This window comes from Otolemur garnettii, unplaced genomic scaffold (assembly GCF_000181295.1).
Source record: "Otolemur garnettii isolate 467f Iridium unplaced genomic scaffold, OtoGar3 scaffold00001, whole genome shotgun sequence".
Taxonomy (NCBI): domain Eukaryota; kingdom Metazoa; phylum Chordata; class Mammalia; order Primates; family Galagidae; genus Otolemur; species Otolemur garnettii.
Genome location: NW_003852396.1, coordinates 19,447,235 through 19,459,013, shown reverse-complemented (window position 1 = coordinate 19,459,013; position 11,779 = coordinate 19,447,235). Strand labels below are relative to the sequence as shown.

The following is an 11,779-nucleotide window of genomic DNA, read 5'->3' as shown; positions in this document are numbered from 1 at the left end:
GAACCTCCCACCTTAGGTGTATGTGGCTGGCGCCTTAGCCACTTGAGCCACAGGCGCCGAGCCCAGTTTTGCCTCTTAACTGGTGGTTGGGTTGGTGTCAGAGCGTACACAGTGTAATTCCCTGTTAGTACAAGCTACAGTTAATTTCAAGAAGGTTCTGTTTAATAATTTGTTTAATTATTCTGTTCTGTTTAGTAATCTGATTCTTTTCTATAGGTTTGCCCATCTGGCAGCAGTGAAACTGTTAGAGGGGCTACAGAAATATGATATAGATGATGAGAATGAAATTGATGAAAATGACATGAAATTTTTTGTAAGACATGGTGTTGAGGGAAGCACTGATGCCAAGGATGATTTACTTCTGAGTGAGTCAGATAAAACAGATGCCCGAGGTAAGTATGCTACCCTGTTGCAATTTATCCTCCCACAAATACCACAACCACTTTTTACTACAAAATTGGAAAGTATTTTAAAAACAATTACTGTCTACAAAGTAAAATAATTTGATATGTTTTGGCGAATGAGAACTAACACAGATTTTTGTACTAGGGTTGTTGAATATATAAAGAAGTATAAGATATTGTCTATGTCCTAAAGAGGGGTAAAGTTTATATTAGAGAAAAACATATTTAAATGGATCATAGGAAAAAGGGAATGAGACATCTCAAGGATTTTTGTGGTCAGTTTGCAAATGATTTTTACAGCTAATAATAGCAACAAGTATTTATTGTTTACTGTGTGCCAGATACACGTGTCATTGTTAGAGCAGGTGTGGAGTATTTGCATAGATTTCCTGGGCTTCTAGAATCCCTCATTGTAGGCTTGTAACTACCAGTGGAACTGGAAATCTCTATTCTTGTTTTGGATCAGCCTTTTGTACTAGAAACTTTCAGTACTATTTCAAAAGAGCTTACATTAACAATCTACATATTTCCCTTTAAGGTCATACTTATACTATATAAGGTGTGATAAAATTAAGTTCTCAAACTCATCCTAGAAAAAGTGGTACTTAACCTCATTGTTGAATATCACTATGGTCACCATAGAAGCACTAGTCTTAAGAAGCTATACACTGACACCAGTGCCTAGTCTACCCTTCAAACCAATTTTGGAACTCTTTTTCTGGAATGACCATCAGAAGTGTCATCGTACAGCACGTAAGAACACGCAACAACAGTAATGAATGCCGCTCAGCTAGATGCTGCCACATGTTGACAGCGAACAAAGCTATGAAACACTGATATTCCAAGGTTATTAAACCTCACTGAGTTGTTTATACAGTGCTGCCAACATAAGTGCACAGTGGCAAATTCATGAACTTACTTGTCAGACTCCATATGGCAACAGCTCTGATGGCCATTCTAGAAAAAGAGTTCCAAAATGCTTTGAAAGGTGGATTAGGTGCCGGTGTTGGCGCATAGCTTCCCAAGGGAAGTACTAAGAAGGTGACTGTAGTGATATTCACCAATGAGGTGTGTAGCACATTTTCTAGGATGAGTTTGCACTCTTAATTGTCAGACATTTTAGTCCTTTTCTCCGGAATTTAGAAGACATTCTGAATCTATTCAATAGAGTACTAAAAGTAGGCCTGAACTTGTGCTTTTTCATTTCTTCTTTCTATCCCATCATTCAGCATATGTTTATTGAGCATCTCTTATGTGTCAGACAGTGAGCTAGGTGCTATGGTTCCATGATAAACAGACAAATCATTTCTCCATATGTGCTTTTTTCCTAAACTGGCCCAATTTTATTTTTAAAGCTATGAAAGAGTTGATCATCTGCTCTTTGAGTCTCACAACAAGGTTAATAACCTACCATCTTTGTCAGTGAGACTTCCTGAAATAGTTTTAAAGGTTTTACATTTTTTCCCCTTTCATACTAATTGTATTATGGTGACATATATGCCAAAGATTTAATTTTCATGACTACCACCTGGAGGACAATCTCATTTCATTGAATAGTGTCTTAGTGTACTTGTGCTACCACAACAAAATACCACAGGCTGGGTAGAAATAAATAGAAATTTATTTTCTCACACATCTAGATGTCCCAGATCAATGTCTGGGATCAATTTCTAGTGAGGGCTCTCTTTCTGATTGTGATATGGCCACATCAAGGTAAAGGGAACACATCTTTGGTGTCTCTTGTTCTTTTTTTTTTTCTCTTGAGACCAAGTCTCTCTCTGTTGCCTAGAGAGTACTGTAGTATCAGCCTAGCTGACAGCAACCTTCAACTCCTAGATTTCAGTGATCCTTCTGCCTCATCCTCCCAAGTAGCTGGGACTACAGGCACCCACCACAATGCCTGGCTATTTTTCAGACATGAGGGGTCTTGCTCTTGCTCAGGCTGGTCTTTTTTTTTTTTTTTTTTTTTAGGAGAGCACACCAGCAGGGAGAATGTATTAGTAGAGAGGTTTGGACTGCATATCATTTGGTCACAGGCGCCTTAGAACCATTGCAGTCTAACTCTGACACGGACAGCTGGGGCCACCAGCATATGGGGCCAGCGCCCTACACTTTTGAGCCACAGGTGCCACCCCACTCAGGCTGGTCTTAAACTCCTGAGCTCAGGCAATTTACTGGCTGTGGCCTCCCAAAGTGCTAGGATTACAGGCACGAGCCACTGGGCCCAGCCAGTTCTTACTGTTTTTGTTGGAAAGTTTCTCCTTTGTTGAATTGAAATCTCTCTTCCTCGATTCCTGGAGCTAAATCAAATTAATCCAAGCTCCTACTCCTAGTATTCCAGAGAATAGTTCTTTTAAAACATAGCCTTCCAAATATCAAAGCAATTATTATACAATAAATTTTTCCAATCTTTCCTGACTTTTTTTTTTAATCCTCGTTATCGTCTTCAATGGTTATTATGGTGGTTTCCAAACCTGTCTGCCCATCAGAATTGTCTGAGGAGCTTTTATTAAGGACAGATACCTATAGGTCTGGAATGAGGTTCAAGCATGTACCTTTGTTAAAAGCACCCCAGTTAATTTTGGTGTATGCAATTTGGATCTTGCAGCTCCAACCTATTGGTAGATAAATCAGAGTGGTAAGTGTTAGGAAGAAGAAGCTGTGATTTGCTAAACTGGGCTTGTAAAGCAGTTTCTCAGCTTTTGTACTCTCAGTATTTTGAGTCTTATAATTTTTTTTTTTAAGAACATAATCGGTAGATTTCATTCTAAAAAACAAATGGTTGACATTAAATAATCCATGGTGATGGCGGGAAAGTGAAGAAAAAGTAAACAGTCTTTGGTAATTGACTTTTTTTTTTTCTCTTTTAAAAAACCTTTAATAGAATTGGGGGGTACAATTTGGATTCCATTACATGTACCAGGTAGTTATTTTTTTTGAGGGGGCTTTCCTGTGCATTGTAAGATGTTTAGTAGCATCCTGAGTCTCTACCTGTTGCATGCCAGGAATGTCTCTTTCTCTCTCCCCTTTCCCAAACTGCAACAAGCAAAAGGGCTGTAGGTGTTGACAAATGACCTTTGGGGGGGAAAATCACCCTAGGTTAAGAACCACTGCTGTAAAAGAGGGAAAAATCATAGTTTTGATATTTGCAAAATAGCTCAAAATATTTCTTAAACTCTTGAGCTCAGGCAGTCCACCTACCTTGGCTTCCCAGAGTGCTAGGATTACAGGTGTGAGCCACTGCATCCAGCCTTCAAACTGTTTCTCAACATACTTCCTTCTCACACTATCCTCTTTTTTTTTGAGAAAGTATTTCTCTTTTACTTCTGAAGGTTAATTTCACAGGATACAGAATTCTGAGTTCATGTTTTTTTTCCTCTTAATAAATATTTTCTTATATTCTCTTCTTGATTGCATAGTTTCTGAGGATAAGTCAGATATGATCCTTTTGCATATTATTTATTTATTTGAGACCGAGTCTCACTTTATCACCCTCAGTAGAGTGCTATGTTGTCATAGCTCACAGCAACCTCAAATTCCAGGGCTCAAGCCATCCTCTTGCCACAGCCTCCCGAGTACCTGGTACTACAGGTATCTGCCACATGTCAGCTACTTTTAGAGTTGGGGATCTCTGTCTTGTTTAGGCTGGTCTCGAACTCCTGAACTCAAGCAATCTGCCCGCATTGGCCTCCAGAGTGCTAGGATTACAGGCGTGAGCCACCGTACTGGCCTTATTTATTTACATTTATTTCAGGTTATTGTGCAGGTACAACCAATCAGTTCACAATTTTTGAATTTGTTTGGTAGAGTCCCTCTTATACTTGTGTGCTACATCCATATGGTGTGCCATACACCTCTACTTTGTGCCCTTTAAGTGGAAGCAAACCAATCCCCCCCTTCTTCTCCCCCTCCCTCATTTCTCCTCCCCCCAACTTGAGTAGAATTAAGTTTTTCTCCTGTGTGAGCATGTATTGGATCATCTACGGGCTTCATAATAAAATTGAATACATTAGATACTTGCTTTTCCATTCTTGATACTTTACTAAGAAGAATGTGTTTCAATTCCATCCGTCACACCATCCTCTTGCATAGATATTATAAATGACTACTCACAAAATTTAGGGCCAGATTACTTCTGCTTTACTTTAAGCATATTTTCATTTTTCTAATTTTCTTACATATAGTAGAATATGCATGGTTCTGTAATATGCCCACTAGTCCTAAAATACTGCTAGCTTTCTTTAAAATTTCTTGTTTATAGCATTAGCATTCATAATAGTCTGACACATGCCGTAGTAGCAGGGAAAGAACCCTTCATTTAGATATTTTATTGCTTGTTCATCCTAATTTTTGGTTACTAATATTTATCCTTCTTTGTATATGCCACCTTCCTTCAGCCTCCTCTCCTCCAGCCTCTTCCCCTCCCACCCCAAAACACAGATAGTGGTTCTAGAGGAAGAATATGGTTAAGAGTACCACTGCCCTGTGAGCACATGAGCTGTGACCTGTTAAACTAATTTCCTATTCAACTCTGTCTTATAGTGAGAGCTTATAAGAAAATTACAGAATTGAGACAACTCCTGGAAATTGCTGAAAGCAACTATAAACACTTGGGAGGCATCACAGAAGAAGATGTAAAACAGACGAAAGAACAGCTTGAGTCTGAAAAGTAATGTTTTCAAAACTTATGATTTGTTTTTAGTGACCTGCCTAAACAGTGCGTGAGGGTTTGTTTGTTGATCTTTAGCTTGTTCTTTCATCGTGCCAAAGAGTGTCAGTTTTCATTCTGTTTCCCTCACAATGACCCCACATAGAGGAGTTTAGATTATTTTTTAATTGTGGTCAAATATACATAATATAAAAAGTTTACCTCTTAACCATTTTTTTTTGTTGTTTGTTTTTGGTTTGAGACAAACTCTCACTTTGTCAGCCTGGGTAGAGTGCTGTGGTGTCACAACTGATGGCAACCTCAAACTCTTGGGCTCAAGTGATCCTCTTGCCTCAGCCTCCCCAGTACCAGGCTCCTCCTACAATACCTGGCTATTTTTAGAGACAGGGTCTCATTCTTGCTCAGGCTGGTCTTGAACTCATAAGCTTAAGCAATTCATCCTCTTCGACCTCCCAGTGTTAGGATTATAGGCATGAGCCATCCTAACCATTTTTAAGTGTAACTGTTTAGTAGTGCTAAATAAGGATGTTTACATTTTGCAACCAATTTCCAGTACTCTTTTCATCTTGCAAAATTGACACATAAGGAAGTAAGATTTTTTTGAGACCACACCACTATGACCTTTTCAACCAGTATAGGTGACAAAGTCTTTAAATATCCACAGCGGTTTGGACTGCCCACTCGAGACTCAGTCTTTTTAGTCTTTCTTTTTTTTTTTTGAGACAGAGTTTGACTCTGTGGGCCTGGGTAGAGTGCTATGGCATCATCATAACTCACAGCAACCTCAAATTCTGGGTTTGAGCCATCCTCCTGCCTCAGCCTCCCAAGTAGCTGGGATTACAGGCACCCACCACAACACCTGGCTAGTTTTTCTATTTTTTTTAGTAGAGAAGGGGTATCACTTTGCTCAGGCTGGTCTCAAGGCTGGTCTCAAGGCTGGTATCACTTTGCTCAGGCTGGTCTCAGGCTGGTCTCAAGGCTGGTCCACCTTGCTCAGGAAGGCTTAAGGCTGGTCCACCTGCCTTGGCCTTCCAGAGTGCTGGGATTTACAGGCGTGAGCCACCACACCTGTCCAGACTCAGTCTTGTGTTCACTATCATACTCATAAGAGAATGTTTGTATCTAGAGGCTATGAGCGGGTGAATAGCTCTCAACACTTTTCACTTCCTGTACCCTAAATTGGCTCTCTGGGCATTGGGGGCGTCTTGAATTATAGTGGCTCTCTATATCCATAGATTCAATCAACTGTGGATTGAAAATATTCAGAAAAAAATGGATGGTTATGTCTATACTGAACGTGTACATACTTCTTTTCCTCCTTGCCATTATTTCCTAAATATCCCAGTATAACAACTATTTACATAGTATTTATATTATATAAGGTATTGTAAGTAATCTAGAAATGACTTACAGTGAAGGCTGTGTGAGATTATATGCAGATACAGTGCTACACCATTTTATATAAGGAACTTGAGCATCCATCCCCACAGATACCAAGGGATGGCTGAAATTAATGGCTGGCATAGAGGTTGCCTTGTGCTTCTTTTCTCCCAGTGCCTTATGTTCAAAAATCACATTAATAATATAGCCATTTCGGGCAGCGCCTCAGTGGATAGGGCGCCGGCCCCATATACCGAGGGTGGTGGGTTCAAACCCAGCCTGGCCAAACTGCAACAAAAAAATAGCTGGGCGTGTGGTGGGCGCCTGTAGTACCAGCTACTTGGGAGGTTGAGGCAAGAGAATCTCCTAGGCCCAGGAGTTGGAGGTTGCTGTGAGCTGTGTGACACCACGGCACTCTACCAAGGGTAATAAAATGACACTCTGTCTCTACAAAAAAAAAAAATAATAATAATATAGCCATTTCAAACTGACAAGACTGTTTTGTGACCATTGGAGCAGTGTTTTTCAATCTTTTTTTTTTTATCTCATAGCACATTTGAACCCCTTCCATGGCACACTAAAATTATGTTGGTCAAAACAAACAAACAAACAAAAAAACAAATAGTAAAAAAATAATGTACTTACTGTGTTTTGAACTTCTTTTGAAAAGAATTTAATGATTTTAAAAAATTTTCCTGGCACACCTACACTCCTGTTACGGCATGCCAGTGTGCACTGTACACTTGCTGAAAATCACTGCATTACAGTAAAAGTTCCATTAAGGACTATTAAAATTGTAATGATCTTAACTAGGGATAGACTCAGGCTCAAATCCTCGCTCCCCCCACTATTACTATTTCCTCTGTGACTTGACGAAAGTTACTTAACCTCTGTAAGTCTTGGTTTCCCAATCTGCACGGTAAGAAAATAGTTCATGTAGTTGTGAAGACTGCATGAGATAATGTATTTAAGGGGGGTTTATCTAGTGCAGGCATCCTCAAACTATGGCCTGTGGGCCACATGCAGCCCGCCTACCACATTTATCCGACTTCCCAGGTGTTTTTGCCGCCGCTGCCTGTCCTGCTAAGCAGCTGACTCATCCCGGGCCCACAGTCCAGTCCTCCAGTGGTCTGAGGGACAGTGAACTGGTCTCCTGTTTAAAAAGTTTGAGGACCCCTGATAGTGTCTAGCTAGCACATAGGAGTGCTCTGCAGTAATACAAGCACTACTAATGGTAATATGGTAATCGGTTTTAGAAGAAAAGCAAAGAAAATCCAGATTTAAAACTCATTACAGGAAACAGTTACTCCACTGTGAAGTTCTTTTTTGGACCACAAGGGATCTAAGAACTTTAAGCAAGGTTCTTAGGCCAAGGCTAACACTTAAAATATTCTATATCTCAAAATACTTTAAGTGATATAAAGACAGTGGATGACTACCTACATGATGTGAAATACCAAGAAAGGCCTTGAAAAAAAAAATCGACCTGCTACAGCTTCCTTAGCGTCTAAAATCACTTTAAGAGGTATGGTATTTAGGGCTTGACGCCCATAGCTCACCAGTCAGGGCACTGGCCACATATACCGAGGCTGGTGGGTTCAAACCCAGCCTGGGCCTGCTAAAAACAATGAGAACTACAACAAAAAAATAGCTGGGCGCTGTGGTGGGTGTCTGTAGTCCCAGCTACTTGGGAGGCTGAGAGGCAAGAGAATCACTTAAGCCCAAGAGTTTGAGGTTGCTGTGAGCTGTGACACTACGGCACTCTCCAAGGGCGGCATAGTAAGAATCTGTCTCAAAAAAAAAAGAAAAGAAAAAAGAAGTATGGTATTTGGGCCTAAGGTTTTTTGCCTTCTGTTTAAAGTCCCACGTACTCGTACGTGGAAGTATATAACATGTTAATCCTTATCAGAGATTTAAATGTTACTCTGAATACATTTACCAGACCTCTTAATGAGACTAGATTCAAAAGGGAAGAGGAAAAACAAACAAAAAACCCAAGAGGTTCCAAGAATATGAAGGAAAAAACCAAAGGAAAGGGAAAGGAAAACAAGAACAAGGAAGGGAATCCATGCGTGGGTCTCTTTACGCACCCGTGTTTGACTGAGCTGGATGTTGCCTCTTTTAGGGTCTTTGCACTTTATTTGCCTTAAATACAATGCATAGATGCTTTCTCGTATTGCTAACTAATTGTTAGTTGATGTTTGAGATTGATTGAAAAAAATTTTTTTTGACAGGACCATCAAAGAACTGCAGGGCCAGCTGGAGTATGAACGATTACGTAGAGAAAAATTAGAATGTCAGCTGGATGAATATAGAGCAGAGGTGGATCAACTCAGGGAAACACTGGAAAAAATTCCTGCCCCCAGCATTACTCCTATGGTTGGTGTCCTCCTTAACATATGTAGTTTTCTTGAAGAATAGTATATAAGAGCAGCTAAAAGTATAATCTTTGGCCTAGGGCTATTTGGGTTAGAATCTTAGCTATGGCCTTCTTTGATTTGGGCAAATCATTTAACCTTCTGGTGCCTCAGTTGTAAACAGAAGATAATAATTTATACTTCCTAGAACTGATGTTAGGATTGCTCGAATATATTATGTATATAAACTATTTATGTAACTATATAACCATATATACACACATATATCTGTACATATTCATATACATATATTAGTATGTTAGAATAACAGCCAATAATTGTATAAATGTACAACAAATGTTATTGTTATTACTGTATCATGTAAGGAGAAAATATTTTTATATGCAGAATAATTGATAGGAATTGTAAGACAGCTAGGAGAGGGCAGAGCAAGATGGCTAAATAAAAATCTCCAGGCTCGGTGCCCATAGCACAGTGGTTACAGTGCCAGCCACATGCACTGAGGCTGGTGGGTTTGAACTCCCCAAAATAGCCAGGTGTTGTGGGTGCCTATAGTTCCAGTTACTTGGGAGGCTGAGGCAAGAGAATTGCTTAAGCCTAAGAATTTGAGTTTGCTGTGAGTTGTGATGCCATGGGACTCTGAGAGTGACATAGTGAGACTCTGTCTCAAAAAAAAAAAAATTTCCAGTGATCGATTGTCCCTTTATACCAACAGCAAATTAAATAATTATCCATGCAACTATCCAAGCAAGCACCTTCAGAAGAACCAAAAAATCAGAAGATGAAAACTTTCTTGATTACTTGAACAGCATCAATATTTTATTTTAGTAATAGCCTCTAGCAAATAAAGCTTAGATACAACTTTAAAAAAATAGAATTCAACTAGAGAGTATGTATAGTTGTTATTCTAAATAACCAAAATAAAGTACTTTGGATGGAATACATTTTAGAAAGCTATAGCTTCTCCAAAGAACAGCTTTCAGAGTAGAAAAGAGCCAGCATAGAAGTGGTCATAGCATCCTTGTACTCAGAAGACAGAGTAATAAAATAACATTTGTGTGAGCACTTTGCATTTACGGAATTCTTTCACACATTATCTTATTGTGTGGATCCTGACCCCATTTAACGTATGAGGAAACTGAGGCTCAGGGAGGTTAAGTGATTTGTCTAAATTCACACAACTAGTAATGATGGGACCACTATTTACTCTCTAGTCCTGTGACCCCATAGCCTTTGCTCTTTTCATAGCAGGAATTATTAATTTGGAATTCAGAATATAGCTTTAGAAAACGGAAAAATGGTTAGAGTGACCAAAGGGACAAATATGTAGAAGGAAGCAAAAGAGAAGCATGAACACACGAATATAAAGATCAAATATAGAAAAGCAGGTGAAGTACAGAAAACAGATTGGCAGAAAGCAACTCCAAAATGGGACTTGTGTCTCCTAATTATCTAGTCTTAGAGTAGAGTGGGCAGGAAGTACACTGGGGAAACTTTGACCCTAATTCTCTTCTGTGAGTGAAGGTGGCCAGGATGTGGCCTTTGTTTGTGACATAGTGTGGGGATTCAGGTACGTTTCATATTTTCTTTCAATGGGGAAGTTTCTCCTTCAGTCATCATGGCGAATTAATTCTGTTCCATGTCAAATCTGATCTGATCCTGGCATTTATTTTGCAAAAACTAACCATTAGTCTAGGTTAAAAATTGCCACTTAAAAAATATTAAAGTAATATATGTGCTTACTGTAAAATGTTAAAAACAGGATAGACATTCCTTCTTACCCCAAGTTTTATCTCTAGAGGAAGCTACTACTGTTAACAGTTTGGTACGTGTCATATTACATAAAATTCTATTTATCTACAAACACATAGGTATATTTCTCTACATATATAAATACAAATACTTCCTCATTTTCTCTAGAGTTTGGTGTCTTGCCAGTGCTTGATTTTCCAAGGGATAGTATTCTATTCATTTGTGCAATGCCCTTGTACCACTGTTAGCTCCCAGGGAAACTTTGGTATCATAAAGGCCATCTCTGCAGTCATGTGGACACAGCACCATTCATAACCTACCACTTACATTCCAATCCATTACCTCTCTACCTTGTCGCAGGGGCTCCATGACTCCTGGTCTCCTCAAAGGTAGGATCATAAGATGTTCTTCAGCTGCATAGGTGAGACAGTCTTTTGGAATCTTCTAAGTTGCTTCCTTTTTTTTGAGCCATTCCAAACTGATGGTTTGCTTATAAATTTCAATTTTTTTTAGCTATTTAAAAATTCTGTTTTTTTGCTCTGTTTTCAGGTTGGATATGATTTCATATTCTGCGGACCAGCTTCCCTAAAACCTCACTCTTCCAAAGTGTAGGCTTTTAGGAGAGCTGACTCGAAGTCCCTGTACTGTGGGCTCTTTTTTTTTTTTTTCCAATTTCGGTTTAAGTTATGCCCAATTTTTGTAAATAAGCATATGTCACTGACCCCTCATGGTAGGTGCAACTCTGACACTGCTTATTTTCTCTTTTGTGAAAGCCTGAGTCCATTTCCTCATCTATAGTGATGAGGGCTGTTAATACTTACCTTATGGGCTTGTGTTGATGTTAAATGAAATGTGGCATAGAAATCCTGAGCACAGTTCCTGGCACACAGAAGTACTCACTATGTAATGGTATTTACTGTATTATTTTCTCCCTTTTTTTCTTTCATTTTTGATATGAGAGATGAATAGACATGGTCGGTAGGGCCATGTGTAGACCCCTTGCAGCTAAGAACAAGAGAGTTTATTTATATGTGTATAAATAAAATGAACTTTTCATTCAGCACACATTTCTATGGATTCCTCAAGAAGCTCTGACTAAAGCTTTCTCCTGCCACCTTCTGGTTGGGATCTGTGATTGCATACAATTGTAACTTTTAGGGACTCTGTAATGGTATAATTTTTTTTTTTTTTTTTTT

At 39.1% G+C, this 11,779-nt stretch overlaps 1 protein-coding gene across 1 annotated transcript in view; it reads left to right on the top strand.

Annotated features, from left to right (window-relative positions):
• ANKRD42 (ankyrin repeat domain 42) overlaps positions 1–11,779 on the top strand; it is a 54,387-nt gene that overhangs the window by 36,611 nt on the left and 5,997 nt on the right. Inside the window, exons 10-12 of the mRNA XM_023511944.1 lie at positions 217–392; positions 4,947–5,073; positions 8,688–8,832. Coding sequence (XP_023367712.1) covers positions 217–392; positions 4,947–5,073; positions 8,688–8,832 — 448 coding nt within the window. The remainder of the gene's footprint in view (positions 1–216; positions 393–4,946; positions 5,074–8,687; positions 8,833–11,779) is intronic.